The sequence below is a fragment of the Anomalospiza imberbis genome, chromosome 20 (genome assembly GCF_031753505.1).
Source record: "Anomalospiza imberbis isolate Cuckoo-Finch-1a 21T00152 chromosome 20, ASM3175350v1, whole genome shotgun sequence".
Lineage (NCBI taxonomy): Eukaryota > Metazoa > Chordata > Aves > Passeriformes > Viduidae > Anomalospiza > Anomalospiza imberbis.
In genome coordinates this window covers 3,694,084-3,715,099 of record NC_089700.1, presented here as the reverse complement: position 1 = coordinate 3,715,099, position 21,016 = coordinate 3,694,084, and the positions used below count along the sequence as shown (strand labels likewise).

General features: G+C 46.3%; 1 protein-coding gene across 6 annotated transcripts in view; it reads left to right on the top strand.

Annotated features, from left to right (window-relative positions):
- SPNS2 (SPNS lysolipid transporter 2, sphingosine-1-phosphate) overlaps window positions 1-21,016 on the top strand; it is a 133,197-nt gene that overhangs the window by 102,508 nt on the left and 9,673 nt on the right. For 3 of the 6 annotated variants that reach the window (XR_011005396.1, XR_011005395.1, XR_011005399.1), the window contains 3 exons: window positions 391-489; window positions 10,897-11,060; window positions 11,621-11,703. Coding sequence is in view for 1 of the 6 variants with exons in the window: in XM_068210197.1 (XP_068066298.1) it covers window positions 391-489; window positions 10,897-11,060 (263 nt within the window). In the remaining 5 variants the exon portion in view is untranslated. The remainder of the gene's footprint in view (window positions 1-390; window positions 490-10,896; window positions 11,061-11,620; window positions 11,704-21,016) is intronic. The other 3 variants (XR_011005398.1, XR_011005397.1, XM_068210197.1) reach the window with 2 other exon arrangements.

Sequence of the window (21,016 nt, the reverse complement as noted above, 5' to 3'; positions counted from 1 at the left end):
AACCAAATATCCCAGGTTACAGCACAGTCCTTGATTGGAAGGCTGATAGTGTTGAACAACTTTAAATTTCATTCTCCCCACCAGCAAAGCAAAATGCAGTCTGAAAAGCAGCAGCAAAGTGTCTTGTGGGCAAAGCTGGTAGTCCAAGCTGAGAGTGGAGCAGAGGGCAGAGCTTCCTTCCCTCAGCACCTGCCAGCAGGGAACTCCAGAGCAGGAAGGGTTTCTGAGGCTCCCAGCTGCCTGAGCCAGCCATGGGCTGGCCAGTGCCCCTGCCTGGGGTGGCTGGCTTGTGTTGTGCTGCCCTGGGCATGAACGGAGCAGTACAAGGCAGACGGGCAGGTTCTTATTTCAGCTTCTTTACCTATTTTTGTTTCTTTCCCTTCCTTGCAGTACGTGGTCATTCCAACTCGCCGTGCAACCGCAGTGGCCTTGCAGAGTTTCACTTCACACCTCCTGGGAGATGCTGGCAGTCCTTATCTCATTGGATTTGTAAGTGCTCACAGCAGGCTCTGGCTGGGTTTGCTCTTTTTCCAAACTGCTCATCTGAAAGGCCAGGTTGGATCCTGCTGGGAAGGAAGGCCTGTGTTTGTCAGCAGAGTGGGAAGTGCTGCAGAGCAGTGCCACTTTTTTACCTGGCTGGGGTGTTGTGAGCTGCAGTTCAAACCAGGGGGGACTACTTGGGCTGGGAAATAAGCTTCCACATATTTTTAACCTAAGGTGTTTATAAAGCTCACAGCTCTGGAAAGAGAGAGTGTTCTTGCTGTGGTGTGGACATGGGGCCCATAGATTTTAGGTTGGAAGAGAGTCATGTGTGTGTTTAGCTGTTAACTGACCTCAGAAACCAAATACCTGTTTATGATATGGGCAGCAACACACAGCTGTACCTGCTTTGTGTGATAGTAAATCATAGAACCACAGAATATTCTGGGCTGGAAGGGACTGACAAGGATCATCCAGACCAGCTCCTGGCCCTGCACAGGCACACCAACAATCCCACCCTGGGCCTGAGAGCATTGTCCAAATGCTCCTGGAGCTCTGGCAGCCTCGGGGCCATGGCCATGCCCTGGGGAGCCTGGGCAGTGCCCAGACAGGGATCTTTGTTAGTATTCCTTCCTGGGGTGTTCACTTTGGGTTCCTTTCTGTGACTGCTTCAGTGGCTGGCCTTGGTCTGAGTGGGGATCTCCCTTCCTATGCCACCCTTATCCTACTGCAGAACAGAGCAAGAGACCCAGCTCCAAAATCTGGCAGTCAGGGAACATTCACAGTTGAAAATAAAAGGCCTGGGAAATGTAGTGAGGAAAAGAAATCTGGATATACTGGGGAAATGTCTTTTTCCTTCAGTGGAGTTTGATGCATGGAGTTTCAGAGATCACAGATCATCATTTATAAAATACAGTAGCTCCCACAGAAATCCATAAGTGACCCTGCTCCTGATGTGTTGAAAGTGCTGCTTCCCAGGGATGTAACTGGGATCTTCACTGGTCCCATCACCTGAGAGACAGGCCTTTGATGTGCTCCTCCAGCTCAGACACAGCTGCTGGGTGCTGTGGGGCTTTTTTATTTTTTACAGCCATCATTGCTCATCTATTCAGCCTGTAGACACCAGTGTGTGTAGCTACACATATTTATTTATATATATTTAATTTTGTGAGTATATCTGTTCAAATATACATCAATGTTTACTTTTCAGTGGCAATGCTATGGCTGCTCTGTAGCCCTCTGAAGCACACAGGAGAAGACAGAGATAAGATTAAGAAGACCAAAGAAATGAGAAATCTCTCAAGAGAATAAAAATGCACAATTTAGCTTAACTCTGTATTTACTTCGATGTTCTGGGTACCTGGGGAGAAACACTCTTATTTTAGAAGTTATTTGAAGGTGGCAAGAACAAAGGAATTGCAGGAGAGGCTGCTTCATGCAGGGCAGGTGATGTGGGGAATGTGGGAGAGGAGAAGGAGCCAGGCAGGACAGGGGCTGGAGATAAGGGCAGGGCTGGGGCAGGCCTGTCTCAGGTGACTCTGCTGCATGTTCACCCTTTTCCTTACAGAACAGGGATGTCCAGGAGGAATACCTAGGGCCCTGAATGATTGCAGTTATTCTTGAAAGTTGCCTGGGGCTCTTCAATGTCATAGATTAAAAGGTCTTTGGTTGTAGAAATAATGTGCCTTGCCCTGCTGGTATTCAGAGATCAAGCAAGTTGTGAGTTAGTTAAGGATTCTTGGCTGAAATATGTATAGCCCCAATTTAATAGCTGCATTAGGCTTTCTTTAGACTGGGAAAATATTTGTTATTATTTTGAATTATCCTTTTCCAATGCTGTAATTGTTGGGCAGTTGTGATTTGGGAGGAGGTGATGCAGGTCCAAGGCTCTGTGCAGAAGAGGAGGAGTGAGGCACTCGTGCCATGAAAGGAGCCAGCATCCATTTGTGCAGCCTCTTTTCTGGCTGGCCTGATTCATCCTCCCTCTGCTACCAGGACTGAAAGGTCAGCTACAGCTCCACATAACACAGGAAAACAAATACTATTTAAAGTGAAAGGACAGCCAACTTCTCACCAGAGCTAAGGCAAGCACTGAACCTGGGTGTTAAAACCCACAGGTATTGTCCAGCTGCGGTGCAGGATGGAGAAACCCCATGCAGCACTGAAACCCCACCTGGGCAGGTTGCAGAAGGGGCTCAGATTCTGACCAGGATTTTCAAGGCAGTCTGTGAGGGCTGAGTAACCTACTCCTGCTGGATTTAAGGGAAATTTGGGAACCTGATTCCCACAGTCCTTCTGGGAATCCCCACCCTGAGGCCATCAGCTCCAACTGCTGTGACTCCAGACTCTTCACAAAGCAGACCAAGAGCAGGGGGGAGGTTTTGAAGGAGAGCAGCAGAAGGCCCTGGGGGTGTCCAGGGAAGGATTGGATGTGGCACTCAGTGCTCTGGTCTGGTTTACAAGCTGATGTTCAGTCACGGGTTGAACTTCCTCATCTCAGAGATCTTTCCCAACCTTAATGATTCTGTGAGCTGCAGTAACAGGCAAGCTCAGAATGGGTGAAACTCAGCCTCCTGATCACTTGGCTTCACTGGGATCCTGGAGCCCTGCTGTGCCTTCCAACTGCTTACAGAATTCCCCTGAAGTTCCCTCACTAAATGATCAGTGCTTTGATCAAGCATGGCTGAAATCCTACATGGTTTAGGTGAGTTTATAGTGAGATTCCCTCTAGCAATGCTCATAATAAAGAACTGGGGACCTTTGTCCTTGTAGGACCAAGCTGTGGCAGGCAGTTAGCTCTGCTGGATACCAATAAACGTGGTATTGATCTTAAAATCCCCATGTGGAACATACAAGGTGCTGATCAGCCACAGCCTCAGGTGTGCAGTTGCTGCTGTGCTCTGGGGTGTGTCCTGAGAGCTCAAGGTGACATTCTGTAACTTCACCCCATTCCAAATCTTGCACTGAAGCTCCTTTAACCACCCAAAGCAGCAAATACACATTCGTGCTTAAAAGCTAAGTGGCAGGGAGCACATATGTGTGGCTGTTTTTCATGTATCTTTAAATATTGATAACTTTTATTATGGTAAAAAGATTTAAGATTGACTTACAAAGGAGTTATGCAAATACAGCTTTAGGGTGGCAGCTGTAATTTGCATAAAGCTTTACTACATGGCAAGCTCTGAGAAAATTTACTGTAAATCAGCACTGCCTGTTCATTCCCAAATGAGAATAGGCATTGCTGCAGTTCAGTAGATGAGACAGCTTTTATTCCTAGAGAGCTGTAACTTTTTTTCAGGATCTTTGTGATAACCAACCTATAGTTTAAATAATTCATTTTTAACACCTCCAGAGTCACTCCACGCTTTATTCTTGAGGCAGTAGGTGAGAAATCTCACCTGCTCAGTGCATTGCACCCAAATATCTGTAGTACTTTTCTGTCTTTGACCACTCCCACTATGCAGACACGATTGCTGGAGCACAGAAGTGTTAAAAGAAATGCCCCAAATCCCACCATTAATGTTGAGTATCAGATAAAGGTCTTCAACTGCTGCCCAGACAGCATTTCAGACTCAGAAGAGCAAGTGGAGGGCAGTGGCAGCAGCATGTGAAATAGTTAACTCTTCTCAGGCTGCATCACAACTCCAGCTCTTTGTATCACTAATTCAGGTTTGATCTTGGTTGCCCTTTAAAATAAAATAACTGGAAGTCCATGTTCCTGTGCACAGGCATGAACCTGTTTTCCCTGCTCAGGGTTTACATCATCCTTCTTGTGTCCCACTCCACTTCCTGACTGCTCTTCTGCTTCTGGAAATCTGAATACAGACAGAAGGAGGGTTTTATTTCAAGGCTGTGGCTTGGGACTTTTTCTTTCCTTCCTACAAGTTTGTAATTTGCTGAGCATTTTGCTCTTCCACCCTTTCCTTGCCTCTGCCTGTGATGCCAACAGGACTGCTGCAGACAGTGCTCTCTCCCTGTGTGCCAGGCAGGTGCTGTGTGGGCACACACTGTCCTCACTGCCCTGCTGTTGGGAGCTCTCCTGTTTGCTTAATTCCCTCTCATCTTTGCTGTACAGCTGCTCAGAGGGTCTGAGGATGAAAACCAGTCTGTATCTCTTTGTCACCTGGCAGCATCAGCCTGTGAGGAGGATGTTCTAAAGTGCCAGAGATAGCTCTCCTCCACCAGCACCTTTTGATGGGCTAAAACCTACTCCCTGGACTCCTCTGATGGGGGTTCCCATCTTCCCTGCCCTCCTGGGCTGCTTCAGTTTTACTGGAGGCACAGCACCTCCAGCCACTCCGTGCCAGCTGGGCTGTGGGAGCCTTGGCACCCTTCACTTTTCTCCCTTCCCCAGCTTTCCTCTGAGCAGGTTGATAAACCTAATGAGCTATTTAAGCAGCAAGAATACTAATGACCTTCCTTTAGCAAGTAGTTAGCAGAGCAGTGTTAATTATCCCTGGTGCAGAGTATCAGGGCAAGCAGATCAGCATTTCATTAGGGGCAAGGCAAGAAAAACTGTAGTAAATGCAGCAATTAAGATACTTTTTAATGAAAGTTCTACCTGGAGGTGCAGATTTCACAGGGTCTTGGCCCAGTTTGAAACAACCTTTTTGTTGATTTGGTTTGAAAGTGTTTACCTCACCAAGTATATCTGTATAGAAAGTAGCTCTATGTGTAAAGACTTGCCTGCCTGAGAAAACAGAACTCATGTATTATGGTTTAAAATCCATATTTTATGGTTTAAAATGCTATGGCTGCTTCAGAGTAGGACATGCTTACTCTGGAAGGATGCTTTTTCCAATTTAGTTTGCTAGACTGAAACAGGCCACCGCCCACTAGGAGTCAAATCCACTTCTGTCTGACTTAAAAACACCTGGTTGCAATAAAGTGGATCGTTGGGATGTGATGCTGCAGTCTGGGTGTTCTGTCCCTGGGTGACCCATGCAGCCATTCCTCAAACATGCCCCATTAGCTGCCTGCTGGGGGTTACACAGTCCTGCCAGAGCAGGGTAAGAGATGAGCTCAAGGTCAAAAAGGCAGTACTGTCCTGAAACAAAAATGTGCAAAATACTCTCCTGGCATCAGTCTCTGTTTCATGGACCATCAGGAGATATTCCTCTTGTGGGGTTGAGGATGGAACAGAGGTCTCTGTCTTGCTGCCTTTTGCAGCATGTTCTAATACAGTGAATGTGAGTCTGTATAAGCAGCATCTCCCATCACCTGATAGAGCTGGCAGATGAAATGGGATACACATTCATGGTTTTTATGGTTCTTCCTTTACCAAGTCCCAGCTGCCTGACAGGTGTGGTGTGACCCTGATGGCATCACTCCTCCTGTAGAGATCTTTCCCCACGTTGATGCTTGTGCATGACCCACACTGTGGTGGGTAAAATGGAGCTTGGCCTTGCTAGTCTGAACATCCACTGTGCTTGCCAGGGAAATAGTGTGAGGGTGAGACCTCCAGCCCCTCCTCCTTATTACCTGTTTCTTCAAGCAGTAACTTTAAATTGAGGATTTCTCTGGTCCTGAGTAATTAAAAGCCTTTTTCGTAGAGCACTGAAAGGCCAAATTTTTGACATAGCTGTCAGCTGCAAAATAAGAGGACAATTAACCACCTGGAGACCAGTCCTCATGGGATTGATCTCCTCATTGCAATGAGCTAACAAGCTTCCCACTCCTGATGAGTCAGGAACAGATAAAATTTAAGTTTGCCAATAAAATACCAAATGACTTCCCATCTCTAAAATGCTCTGTGCCAAGGGTTCCCAGCCTGGTTTGGTGTTTTTTCAGAGTTCTGTGCATCTGTCATGTTCATGGCTTTGTTAGATGTTCAGGTTCTCAGTATTTTTGATAAGTGTTTAATGTAGGTGAAAGTATCTCATTAGAGAAAGCCCAGAAACCCAAAGCAGGTCATTGTTGCATTCGAGTACTTCAGACTCTGTCTCATCTGCTCTGTCACTCCTCTGTGCACTGAAAACCTCCTTAAATAAATGTTTTCTTCCTCTGAGCTGCCAAGGATCCTGCACGCTCCCAAGATGGGCAGTTTTCATGGTGCTGAGCACCTTTCAGAATGTGTCCAGATTCTCTTCAACACAAGGAATCCTGGGATATACAGACAGATCTCAGGGAAGGGGCCCTTGCTGCCAGGAGAGGTGGGGACAGGGATGCTGCTAAAGGCGCTGTGCCACAGACCTGTTTCAATAATGGGAATGGGCACATTCACCTACCCGGACCCTGTCATGGGAGTTCCTTCACATCCCCCATGGTATGAGGCATCTCTCTCTGGGATCAGAGAAAGTCTAGTCTTAACTTAGAAAATCCCTGGGCAGACCAGAGCAGAGAGAAAGGCAGTTAATGGCTTGAGGAAAAGAGACTTTCAGCCCTGTCCAGGGCAAATGGGGCAGATACTGCTCTGATGTACCAAGTCCATGTCCTGGCACAGCAAGCAGCATCCCCATGGAGCATCTTAACTTACTGTAGCCTTTTTCAAGGCAGCACCGTGTATTTAATGCAGCCTGGTCATCCTGGGAAGGGGAAAATATGATTAAAAAACCAAGTTTACTTCCTCTTATTATAAAGTGTTCCTCATGCCATTTAGTACAGTGTAAACTCTTCTGCTCCCCTCGAGGCCCAGCAAATTGTTTACTTTATATAAAATCCTTCCTTTTGGCTTTCTCAGCTTCATATGCATCCATATTCCACTTTTTTAGAAAATTAAAGAAACCTTTCACATTCACACTGACTTCAGAGTGGGTTCATCTCAAACCATTGTGGGGTTACAGGGAACACTTTGTTAAGGAACTGTACTGAAATGATCAGCCAGGGAGAACCTTGCTTGTATCAAACTGGTAATCATGAAAATCAGTTATTTTTGCCAGAAATACCCTTTTATGTAGCAGGATTTGTGCCCAAGTGGCAATGTCAGAAATTTAGAGAAGCCAATTTCACAGGAATTGAGATATTGACTCAGCAACAAGAGAGAGGAAATGAAATGGTGGTTTCAGAGATGATGTTACCATTACACTGTAATTAATAAATCAGTTCATTTACCCCCCTAGACTGTTCAGGAGAGACAGAACATGGAATCCAGATGCCTTCCTTGGGCTTCAGCCCACCTTGGCATCTACTGTAGCCATGGCCTACCCCCTGTTCCAAAGCACACACCACACTCTTCCCAAGAAAGTAATGAAGTTTCCCTTTGTTCCTCCATTGTCTCCTGCACTCAGATGGAGACACAGCTGGGGATTTGGGGCTGGGATGGTGCCCATTGCAGCTGCACTGTTGGTTCTCCAGAAAGCAGGAGCTGTCTCCAGCTGGACTCCATCCAGCGGGCTGCCACCAGCTGAGCACACGCTGGCCGTGTTCTGCTGTAAAAACGCCTCAAGCTGAGGTTTATTGAGCAAAGTCATTCCTCTTGGTCTGAGCCCTGTGCTACACAGTGAGGGAGGAGATGTGAACTTTCACAGCTAGGTTGGTATCAAAGACTTGTGATTAGACTGCAGAGCAGCAACAGGACTTCCCTCTTGGTTTTCCGCCCCCACGTTCTGCATACATGTTTTGAAGCTTTCTGGCACCTCCCAGCTGGAGGAACAAAGGAAGGAATCCCAAACATGACTCTGTGCTGCAGAGCTGGCACCGGCCACGCACAGCCCCCGCAGTTTGTTCCTCATGTTAGAGAGAAGACACCAAAAATTATGCTTGATTGGGTCTTGCCAAATCACAGTTGGCCAGCTCAGGATGCTGTCATTGCAAGGAAAACCCAAAATTGGCAGTACAGAGCAGACCATTTGGCAAACGGTGTGTCATTCTTGGAGCCTAGGTCTGTAATTATGTCCTGTGTCCTCTGGAGAGGAGATGCCAAAGTTCCAGCCTGAGCAGGTGGTTTGGAACAAACTAACAGAGAACAGTGACTGCTAACAGCAAAAACATGTATGTGCACCCTGATAAAATTCTAGGGTTAAGAGATGAAGACACTGGGGAGTGAATTATATGGAACCTGGGTGAGGAAGCCCAGCAGCTTGATGGAAAGAATTATAGCTTGAAAGGGAGGAAAGGCATTTTTTTCTCAACTGCATTTACAGAATGTGTTTGGTTAAAAATGAAAAATACAGCAGATTTAATAATGACATGATGTGTTGCTATAAAAGGTCAACACAATACATTAGAAGGGAAGGTGTGGGACAAAATGCATTGGGAGATTTATTTTTTGGAGATTTCACACTTTCAAAGCTGTTTTTTAGCCTAGAATATCATGTCATCCATGGAGAAAGCAATCAGGAGCACATGCATGGCTTTTTATCCTCTGCTGCTGACCTACCATGTCAGTTTGTCAAGTGATTTATTGTCTGGTCCTTTTAGAGAATAATTGTATCCATTCCCAAAAATGAAAAGTGGTTTAGAATGTCTAGATTTCTGTTTTAGAATATCCACAATTCTGGCTATTGCAGCCTGACAGTCATTGACTCAATGCCAAATTCTGGTTCATAATGAAGAGTAAGGGAAATGTTTGGAATTAAGGTGTCTGGATACAAAAGGAAATTAATGACCAGCTGATGTTCCTGTCTCCTGGATGCAGAGCACATTCTGCTATTTTCCTGTGGGTGCATCCTTTTCACATTCAAGTCTTGTTGCTGTTTTTTAATAAATCTCTCCAACCAATGGTCACTTTATTTGCCTTGAGTCTCACATGAGAATTGTTTGTAACACTCTTGTTTTTCTTCGTGTGTTTTACACTGTGAATAAAGTTCTTTTTGAGAGGACTAGAACTCTTCTATATCCCAAGCACTGAAATTTTCTCCTCATCTTTCTAGGGCAGGGCATGAAACAGACAAATCAGGCTAAAACCCTTCTATTCTTTGTGTAGTTACACTCTTCCAGTGTTGATTCACTCCCCCTTATTTGAGAGGGCTCCATCCTGTAGGACAGTCCTCAGCTCCAGCATGTGCAGGGGTGTCACCTCCAGCACTGGGCTGGCAGCTCCTCCTTTCCATCCCTCCCAGGAGCCAGGCTGAGCTGTGCCAGGGCACAAACACACTGAGACCCCCGGTGCTCCAGAGTCTCCCTGCTAAAACACACCCAGTGTTCTTTTGAGTCCCCACGAGCATCATCCTTCTGGGACCTTCTGTTGTGCTTGGCTCTGCCGAGGCATCTCCTCACTCCCATTTACCTTCCAGGTCTCTGCAGAGTGTGAGTTGGTGATTTCTCCTGCATGTGACAGTTCTTTTCACTGTCAAGACTTGAGCCTTGAATGTCAGAACTTGCTTGTAGGTTGTGTTTGACTCCAGCTTTTCCATTACCGGTAATGTGGCAGTTTTGAAGTTGCTGCAAAAGCTTTGACTATTTCTGGAGCTGGTTTGCGTGTGTGCACAGCAGTAGGATTTTATGTTGCAAATTCCCTGCAGTCTTTTGGTATAAATTAGTGTTTCTCCCTCAACAAAAGGTCATGGATTAAAAAGAGCTGGACATTTAAATACCCAATGCCTTAAGACCCACCCCAACTGCTGCTACCTCTCTGTTGAGTGAAGTTGTTTGCTAGACAGTAAATATTAAAATGTGGAAGTTTTAGCTACAGACATGCATTATATTTTACTGAGTTCTAGCAAAAGCTTTTCATAATGAACTAAATAGTGCTGTTGCATGTCTCTGCTCCTTTGTGTACGTGTAAATAATTTGTGTTTACTTTCATGTAATGATGCTTTTTGGTTATCAGAAGGTGCAAATTGCCTTAATCCATAAATTTGGTGGTGTGCAGTGCCAGCACAGCCCTGTGTCTGAGCCTGGGACAGAGCCATGTTCTTGCACACAATTACACTTCAAGCTTGGGAGGTTGGGAGAAGGAATGAGCCCCATACCTCGGACATGGGCATAAGCCCCCGACATTCAAGTTCTGTTTCCCCAAATCAGATGGGATCTCTGTTTTTTTTTGTTCTTTGGAAAACATTTCCCCCCTTCCCACTCAGTACACAGAAATGGAATTTAATACCTCTCTTTGCTGAAAGGTAGATCAGGTGTGGGAGTAAGCAGGAATTGCAGAAGATTGATCACCCCCTCACCCCCTGAGCAGCACCCTGCTGGCTCCCCAGGGTGTTTGTGCAGTACAGCAAGGTCAGACACCCACAGATGCTGTCACTGACACAGCCCGGGAGAACATGGAAAGGGCTGTGGGAATAATATTAGATCAGGCCAGAAGAGTGACAGCAAGAGGAGAACCCCTGCCGAGCCTCTGAGCATAAATTGCCCAGGCTCCAGTGTGGAAGGCTGAAGGGTGCGAGGGGCATTCAGCTTCTGCTGAACACACCGTTCCATTTTAAACCTCACACATGTTTGGTGGGTGGTTGTTTCAGAAATCGTGTTCTCTTCACTATTATGGTGTCTCTTTTTCATCGAAGTGACTCATTTTTTGTCCCTCTCTCTTAGATCTCCGACCTGATACGACAAAGCACAAAGGAGTCCCCGGTGTGGGAGTTCCTCAGCCTGGGCTACGCGCTCATGCTCTGCCCGTTTGTCGTTGTCCTGGGAGGGATGTTCTTCCTGGCCACAGCCCTCTTCTTCCTGAGTGACCGAGCTAAAGCTGAGCAACAGTGAGTAGCCTGGCCACTGCGAACGGGGAGGCACCACAGCCTGTTTGCTCTCTTGAACATTGTGCTTGTACTCTTCCCCTGGCTTTGGCCCTTCCAGGTAAAGGATGTTGGGTTGTGTGTTAAGAACCTGGGCTCAGCAGAGTGCATGAGGCTGCACGAAGCACAGGGGCTTGGGTCATGCTGGCTGGGCATCCTTTACACGCTTCTGCTCTGGTGGATCTCCGTTGTTGGCCACGTGGCTCGGAGGGGAGCACAGGCCCCTTACACCCTTGCCTGAGCATGTCACAGCCCAGGCTGTCGATGGTGAGGGGCTGCTGTGTGCTGGAACCGGTGGAGTGTGAGGTGAGGAGCAGGAGGTGCTCCCCAGAGCTTGGTGCTCAAGGCTGCACCCGCCCGCCTCCATCCCCGGAGCCCCACTGACCATCTCTGGCAGTCAAGAACATGAGGCAAGGAGGAAGCAAGCTGTGTGTGGGAACATGTGCACTCAGGGGTTGCTATGATGAAGAGTCTTTCCCAGTCCCTTCTTGCAGCTTGGTGAAAAAAAAGCTACTGTTTTTCAGTAAAGAAACCGATTCGGATCATCTCACGGTTGGCAACTACAGTAATTCGGAAGACGCTTCCACATGACATACAATCTTCTGGGGTTAGTCTCTTTCTCATAATTGTTGAAAAATAAGAGTTACTATGTGTAATGTCATGCTGAATATGTGGGCAGGTGACTAGTCTGGTGTTGACTGTAAGTTGCCTTTGCTTTTCCCCCACTGGAGAATGGGAGCTTTGATTTACCTTAAGGAGAAGGGCCCTGGAATATCACTCTATGTGTAGTACAGGTAGAAGGAAAATTAGGGGCTGACATGAGTGTGTGAACAGTTTGGGTGATACTTTCTGGCTCACACTGTGTTATAAGATGGATGAAAGAGATTTGGAAGCAGTGCCACAGATGGTGCTGTGGCCCTGTAAGTGCAGTTCCACCCTCCTTTTACTATCATACATAAATACCAAAGAAAGGAGAAGTTCCTTTATAATGATATGTTTAAATATTGTGGAAAAACAAGACCTCATGTCATAAGGATAGGAAGTCCTACAGAGTTGAACTTAAGTGTGGCTTTGGGGACGTGATGTGTGTGCCTGGTTTGTTATCTGCATACAAGGGTCTTAAATGGCAGGAAGGGAAGTTGGACATTAGGTGCTAGGAAGGACTTCCTGAGAGAAAAAAAAAGAGGTAAATCCTACAGCAGATTATTTGGGGAAGACATGAAAGCTGTCCCTTGTTTCTGATGGCCTCCCTGGTATGGCATGAGGTGGGAAGGTGGATCTGCTCTCCAGCTTATGTTCTCTCTCCAGCTTATGGATCTGTTCTCCAGCCCTGTTTTGTGCTTGTGCTGTGCTTGTGCACATAAGCTGTACCTGCCAGTCCAGGCAGTGACCACCTGGAGACATGGCAAGATGAACATAAGTTTCTGGGTGCTCAGCAGAAGGTGCTCAGTTTCTGGGTGCTCAGCAGTGCTTTGTTGCTGCAAGGAGCCAAAAGTCCTACTTGGTGTCAGTGCAGCAGATGAAACACCCTCTGTAGCATTTTCCTTTGCTGAGGGTGCTCACCCTCAGCTATATGATTAGCTTCTGGTCTTGTCTTTCCTGTGTTCAGAGAGGAGAGTGTTCATTCCACTTCTAACTGTGGCAGTTTGTGTCCCTTTGCATCACACTTGCTGCCAGTGTGGCATGATAGTACTTCAGGTGGTGAAGGAGGGGGCCTGGGATTCAGATAGTGATGAGTCCCAGATCATTCCCATTTTTTCAGCATGTCAAGCCCACCTGGACCATTATGCTGAGCAGGGCACTGTGGTACCCAGCTGTTTTCAGCTCCAGTGGAGAGCTCAAGGAAGAGGGTTTTGGTTCACTCAGGAGACACCACAGGGCACAGGCAGGTCACTAGCTGGGTGACTCTGTTTTGCTGCCAGCACTGCTGTGTCTTACACAGTTGTTCTGCCAAAGCCCCAGCTTTTGCAGCAGTGTTAATGTGGGAGGGAGATCACATCCACACCTCTAGCTGCTCCTGCACGAAAGGGATTATTCCTCTGTTGCTGTCTGCCCTTAGCAGCTTTGGTTGTACTCTATCCATATCCAGAGCAACCAGCCTCCCAAGCAGCCACTGCTTCATTCTTAGAAGAAAAACATTCAGGTGTCAAACCTGGTTTTGTTTCGCTTTCTTTTTTAGCGTCATTCCCTTTTCTGACTCATACTTGTTTATGGATTTTATATTAGTCAGTCACAGATATTTTGTGTTGCAAACTGGGGAGAACAATTGTCATAAATAATGTCACGAAATAATTTCTCTCAAGTGACTCCTAGGAAGGGTACTCTTTCTGGGGTGTGCCCACTCCTATGTTAAAAATACACTGGCATCCTGCAGTGAGATTCCTGGAGTGCAGTTTCACTCAAGTTTCTGAGAAGTGAGAGTGAAGTAAGAGAAAAGTAAGGCTGGAGACTGTGGAGGGACCCTTGTGCAGCAGGGTCTGTGCTGTCAACCACGTCCTGTCTGCCCCTACCAGCAGCTTCAGTGGCTCCTCAGAATTTATGGAGCAGGATTTATTTGTTAGCATCTCCATGCTTGCCTGTGAGAGGAAAGGTAACAGCGTTTTGCTATTGGTGGATAAAAACTCCGTGCTGGACCCCAGCTCCACCGTCCAGCTCCCACCTGTCAGGCCATCTGCACTTGGCATCACACACCTTTGGCAGAGGCTGTTTTCTGCCCAGCCAGCCTTCCCCACCATCCTACCTATTACTTGCTGGGTACAGAGGAATTTCTATTTCAGGATGCCTTGTTTTCCCTCTGCAGTCAGTCCTGCTGCTCAGACAACAGGAGCTGGAAACAGGCTTTGCCAAAAGAAATCAATTAACCTGCGGGAATGGCGAGCGCCGGTGTCACACGCCAGAGATTGGAGCCATCCATCACTGCCAGGGTCAGGGCACAGGGCAGCTGTCACCACCCCTCCAGTGAACTAGCACGGAAGCAGAGAAGTGGAACAGTGCTCTCACAGCCTATGGAAACTGAGCTGTCCCTGCTTTAGTTCCCACACTTCTGTGAAATGTCGTTCAGGGATTTATTGCTGGGATTTCTCTGTTTGTTTGTTTCTTTGTGTCACCATCTCTGGGAATTTGCTTAGAAATAATTTCTTCTTCCAGGCAGGGCAGATACCAGGATAGCAACTCTTTCCTGTAAAGCTTCCTCCTGTTTCCACCATGCTTCCTTTCAAAAAAAGAATTTCCAGGCTTTCACACTACTTTTATCATGGCCACAATTCCTGGCACATTTTGTACTTTTTTAGCACAGGAATTCCAGTCAAGAAGGCTGCTCACAAAACACTAATGAAAAAAGTTCTTTCTATAGAATTCTTTTTTTTTAAACACAATTCTTTTATTACCATTTTCATGCTGCTTCAGATGTCTGACGTCTTAAAGAGGCTTTTAGAAAATGTAGTAGTAGCAGAGAACAGGATAGCACATCACTTTGTGCTAATAATCCAATAATTTTGGGAACTATTTCTATAACACAAAGTGATAAAAGAGAGAAAACAGTTAGGAATGGGTTCTGTAAGAGGTCTTTGGCACTAGCAATGATAAATACTTCAATTGTTTTTTAAACCACTCAACTACAATTCCTTCTGTGATATCACTTGACTATGTTGTTGTTTCTTGCCTGCTCTGCACCTCTGCAGAGGAGACTAAAAGCAGTTGTATTTTATTTCCAAACATCAGCACTCTGAACTGTAATTCTCTTACCTGCTTGAGGAATATTGGTGAGACCCAAGCTAGATTTTAGACTCTGGAAGACAATACAGTCTTGCCATGGCAGAGCCCTCTGAATTGGATCAGAAATCTGATAATTGCACTTTTATCCTCAAGCTCCATCACAGGTACCTGTGCAGCCATGCCAAAGAGACATTTCCAAGGCTGGGAGCAGTCCAGGTTTTTCACTCAAGGGAAGTAAAAGCCCAGCACTGCTGAGAGTTGTGTCTGTGGTTTGTGTTCATCCCCTTCCTTGTTCACAGTGTGGAGCACTGGGACGAGCAAAGCTTCACCCTGGAGGGCTGCAGAAGAAAAGCCCACATTTGGTACTTGCTAGAAGCTCCATCAATAATTAGGATTTTTTTTATTATTATTATTAGGAAAAGGGATTTAAAAAAGTCCTTTTCCCAAGCTATGACAACTTTTGGGTACCAGGGATATAAATCACCACAATTAGTGTGTATCAGGATCCTTTCCTGGGCAGTGAGTGCAGTGATCCTGCAGCCCTGTCCCCAGCCATGGCCACTCCCAGCTGCTGCTGAGGGAAAACCAAATTCATCTGGATTCTTCCTGAAAAATCACCCTGTGCAGATGTGGGATACTCTACTCCTCAAAGGATTTTGTTGTTTTAATTTGGAGGGATTTGTGGGTTTTGGTGAGTTTTTTTTGGGTTTTTTGTTTTTTTGTTTTTGTTTTTGTTTTTTTTTTTTAACTTAATCCCTGGTTTTACCTGGAAACATTAGATTTTCTGTTTTTTTCCAGAGGTAAGAAAATATGCTTTGGATGGGTGTCCAAGTTTTATACTGGCTCAGTCCCTCTCTGCATGATAGAGGCTGATATTTTTGCCAAGGACACAGCAATGCAGATCAGGCAGCAGGATGCAACTGCAGTGTGGATCCCTGGTGCAGCCAGAGCAGGAATAAACAGCTGCACTGATGCAGCTATTCAGAACAAAAGAATTCAAGTCTTTAAGCAGTGACCACTCAGCACTTGAGAGCCTGCAAGCCTCAATCATTCACCCCTTTGTTTGCATATTAAGAATCAGGTTATTTAAACAACTCAAGCAGGTACTTCTTTTCTCCTAAAATGAAAATTAAATATTTAATATGAAAAAAAATTTAATCTTAACACCTTTGATCTGATGTGGAAGCTCTTGATGAGTAGAAGTGCTGGTGGACATTTCATTTTAAAAGTGGTGTGTACAAACACTAGAAAAAAAAAATCCTCTTTACAGAGGAGATAGCAAAATCCACAAAAAGAACCATCCCTAGTCCAGACACTTCTGCTGTCTTAAACATGGCACATCTTCAAATTGCATTACAGGAAAAATGAGAATAATCCATTTTCAGGCTCTTTCTTCTGCCTCATACAGGCTTATTTTTAGCCTTTTGCAGAACTGGATATAAAATTATCTCCCAGTTCTCCTATTGCAGCCATTTGAAAGTGCCTGACCTTATTTTTGCTTTGCAGACTCTATTATGTGGGACAGGGGAAGGACTCACAGAGTTGTCAAACCTCCCTTTCTCTCATTTTTCTGTGGCAGCAGCTGGAGACAGAAAGGACCCACCAGGTGACCTGATGTTGTTGCCAGCAAAGCCCAGAGCCCCTCCATTAACCATTTCCCAGGTATTGAAGTGGCAGCTGACATGCTGAGTGTGCTCCATTCTGGTAGTTTGCATTGCCAAAAAGAACATTCCTTCTCTGAAATAGCTGGAGCTGTATCACAAGGGGTTTTAAGATGCTGGACACTTATTTTAGAGAGATGTGTCAGTGCTGCATTGAGGCAGAGTTTGGATTTGAGGATTTCAGGAGCCGCTAAAGTGGATTTTAACAACTCCCAAAAAGGGATATTTGAGAACAATTTGCTCACTGCTGATACTCAGCTGCTTATGGGGAGGAATATCATTGCTTCATTTGTTTTGACTTTACAAGAGACCAATAATTAAACATTTCCTACAGTGGTAGAAACTCACAATGCTTTTTCAGCCCAGATAAGATATCACTGGCCTTTGAAGCCACATGAATTTACAGCAAAAAGCCCAGACTGAGATGCAGAAGATCTCTGGTGATGGAAGGAGAGAAGCAAGCAGTGAGTTTTGAGTATCTGAGAGAGGCATGATAAAAACTCACAGACTGCAGACGGAACTAGATTAGTCTATTAGATGGTTTATAGGGAACCCGTGCTAAGAATACGAAGGGAAGAGGTGGTGAAAATGTAAGTAGTTCTACTATTGGTTGAAAAATCTCCTTGTAGAGCTGTTGGTTCCTCACCCGTTTACTGGCCATGTTTGTAACTCCATAAACAGTTCGCAAAACCAAGAATGTAACAGCTTGGGACTTGAATTTTAAGTGCTGGTTTGTTGCTGCAGTTGGGAGCTGCTGGAGTCATGCAGATGGAAAATAGACTCTTATAGAACAATTGCTGATTTGTTGTGTCACTTCAGCCAACCTGTGGGTTTCCTGCAGGTCAGTGTGGCTGTTCACAGGCAGTTTGAGCCCAGCTGTGGTCCTTACACGGTGTTTGAAATGCTCTGTCAGAGTTCAGCGCTGGCAGCAGGAGCTTTGCTTTAGCCCAGGCAGGACGGGGGCAGCTGGTGCTGGCACAGCTCTGGGAACCCCTGAGCTGTGGAAGGGGCTGTGGGCAGAGCTCTGGGTTCTCCAAAACCACCCATTCCCTGCCAGACTGACCTTCCCAGGTTCATCCCCTGTGCCAGAGAGAGGAAGCAATATTCCTACACTATTCCTAGCTACTTAGTGCTCTCCCACAGCAAGAATGGAACTTCTCCTTATGCTGTAGGAAAGACAAAGCTCATTTTTCCAGGAGCTCCAGATCAAGAACTGCTTGGGAGTCCTCCTGCTGTGTTGGCTACTGACTCTCTGCTGTGAGCCCCAGGAAGTCAGACGTTGTCCCCAGAATGCTCATCAGCTGTAAAACAGGATTGAAGGCATTTTCCCACAATGTACAAGAGGCACTGAAATCATATGCTACCAATGGACTCAGCATGTCAATTGGTGTTGGCATTGCAAAGGAGAATTCTTGGCATAGAGGGACTTTGCCATGCAGGAGGAGATTTTAAATTCTCACTGAGACGGATTCTTTGCTAAGGCTGCCCTGGCACAGAGACAAAATCTGATCAGATCCCACGCAGGTGACTGGAGCACTGAGCAGAAGGCAGCAGCCTTCCAAGCAAGAAACAATCTCTGACACAAGGAAATGGAAGAAATCATGAAAAATTCAGCCGTGCTGCTTCCTGATGTCAGAGCATTTTGCAAATGTATTGGCTTTTATGAGCAGCAATGACCTCTCTTGTGCAGCAGCCTGCAAGGCAGATACTGTGACTGTGGGTGTGTTAGAGCAATTTACTTGTGGCTGGTTGACCTGGGCCAGGCTTTAACCCCAGCCACTCACAGCCACTCACTCCCTGCCCCACCAGTGCATTGGGAGAATTGGAAGGGTAGGAGCTGAAAAAAGTGTGGGTTGAATACAGACAGTTTAATAGGGAAAGCAAAAGCTGCACTGCAAACAAAGCAAAACAAACCAAGGAATTCACTCCCCCTTCCCATGGCAGGTGGGTGTTCAGCCATCCCCCCTCAGAGCAGGGCCCCTTTACACACAAGTCACATGCAAGGACAGACACCTTCACTCCAAACATGCTCCCTTCCTCCTTCTTCCCCCACTTTATACACTGAGCACAGCATCATAAGGTGTGGAATATCGGTTTGGGTCTCCTGTCCTGGCTCTGTCTCCTCCCAGCTTCCCATGGACACCCAATTCCTCACCAGCATGGCAGGACAAAGAGCAGAAAAGGCCTTGGCTCAGTGCAAACCCTGTTCAGGAATAACAAAAGCATCTCTATATTATCACCCACGTTCAGCACAAATCCAAAACTCAACTCACTCGAGACACTGAGAAGAAAATTCAATTTAATCTACTCCAGCCAAACCCAGCACAGCCTGAATGACACCTTTTAGAGAAACAGGGACAAACTGTTGGAGTATTACCTCCACTGCTCCAGTAAGGAGTGTCTTAAGTGCTCTGGCTTGGTCATTCCCAAAGTTTCTGCCAGACCACTACAAGCCACGTGGGGATTGCCAGGACGGTTACAGTGGAGTGGAATGGATGGATGTTTCCTTGAGGCCTCCAGGCCATGTTGGACAGGGCTTGGAGCAACCTGGTCTACTGGAATGTGTCCCTGTCCATAGCAAGGGGTTGGATGAGATGGTCATCAAGGTCCCTTTCAACCCAACTCCTTCCATGGTTCTGTTATTTCCCACACCTGGTAGCTCAGAGGTTGGTGAAAAGAGCTGTAGCATGAGCTCTTTATTTTGGAGGATAAGAAGTATGTTTTTAATCAAGTGCCATCAGGAAGTTCTACAGGATTTTCTATTTTAAGATTTAATAAGATTTAATTTTAAGATTTTTTTTCATTCTTACTTGCTTTTTGTGTCATGTTTTCTCCCCCTTGCCATCCAATCATTCAATCAAAAGTGAGGCACTCCACTCCTCTTTTCTCCATTATTTCAGAGGATGTAAGTGTATGTTGTTACACACATCTTCCGTGGCACTAAAACCCTCCACCTCAATACTGAGCCCATCAATATCTGGCAGAATTATACTTACAGAGACAGACTCAGGCACAAAGTTTCAAGTTCACAGACTTCAGGGGTCTGTGGCAGAGTACCCCCACAGACTGGTGAGCTCTGGAGCTCATTTCCATCCAGGTCCTTGGGACCCTGATTTGTGCTGTAAAGTGCTCATCCTCACATCTGTTCTGCTGCAGCTGCCTGGGAAAATAGCAGGAAAGGTTATTGATTTTTCCTTTATGGCAGTTTTCTCCTCAGTGAAGATCTATGAAAGAGGAAAAAGTGAAGCTGACCCATGTTTCTGCCTCTGGAGACAAATCTGCACCTGGATTAAATGAACAGATGGAAAATGCTCACAGTCTGTGAAGCTTTAAGGAGCTGAACCAAATAGAGGGGGAAATATATTTGCTGTACACGATTATCACATTTTGTTTGCTAAGCCCACTGACATGCAGGAAGAAAAGGGGATTTGAGCCAATTCATTTCTTCAGTGCAGCTGGAGGAGCCCCTGTCCCCAGCAGAGAGCGGTCACCCCACAGACACTGAGCAATGCAGGGGGAAGGGCAGCTGTGCAGGAGGGCTGGGCACAGCCAGCTCCTGTGTGAGCCTTGGGATGGAGAGCTGCAGGTGCACAGAGCCCCTGGCTGGGAGTGAGGGCACGGGCAGGCAGCAGCCACAGTGAGCACTATTCCTGCTCCAAAGCAAACTCCTCCTGTGCCAGATTATCGGCTGAATTTTGTTAGAGTTCTCTTAGCATCCTTTTCCTCCAGCAAGCTGACCTCAGCTCCATCAACAGCCCGTTCCTGCAGGCTGGATAACCTGTCAGATGCATCAGGAAGCTCAGTGCTTGGACTATTTTTAACTGTGCCATCCTATCCTTGTGTCACTCACGGGGAGCTCTAGGCTGATGTATCACTGTTGCTGTCCTTCCCTTTCAGTCCCTGTTTCCAGCTGCAGCCTGCTTGGAGTCTGAAGTTCTGCAGGAATTCATGTTGTCAATCACATCTTGTCCCAGAATTCCTCACTTCACCATCAAAACAGCTTGAGGTCAGTCAGAGCAGGAGCTGCTCTCTGGGAGCAGTCCTTGATTCTGCTGTTCTTACTGAAGGTAACAGGTCATAGTGAGGGTTAATGTTCTGCAGCCTTTTTTGGGGAGGAGTTGGAGGCTGTGAGTTTGTTCAGCATCCCAGGGGAACTGCTGTGGAGCAGGGAACCAAAGCCATCTTATTCAAGCTGCAGGTGAAATTGGGAACTGTGCTTAGCTACTGCAGGGCAGCCATGGCTAACCCAGTTAACCTGCTGCACTGTTACCAAAAACTCTGTAACGAAGGGCATAGAAGGTACACCTTGAACTGGAGTGTCCAGCCTGCTGGGTTTGCTCCTCCTAAAGTGTCTGGTGAAAAGGTGCTGCAGGGCTGGGACCGGTGTTTGCACTCAGTCTGTGGCAGAGTCCAGCTGAGAGATCTCTGGTTTGTTTTGGCTTCTGCAGTGAACAAATTAGTGAAAGAACAGCTGTGGCTTTGATTTGTTACAGGGGCTGCTCCAGCTCTCCTACTCCATAACTCTTTCATCAGTTATCTGCAGGA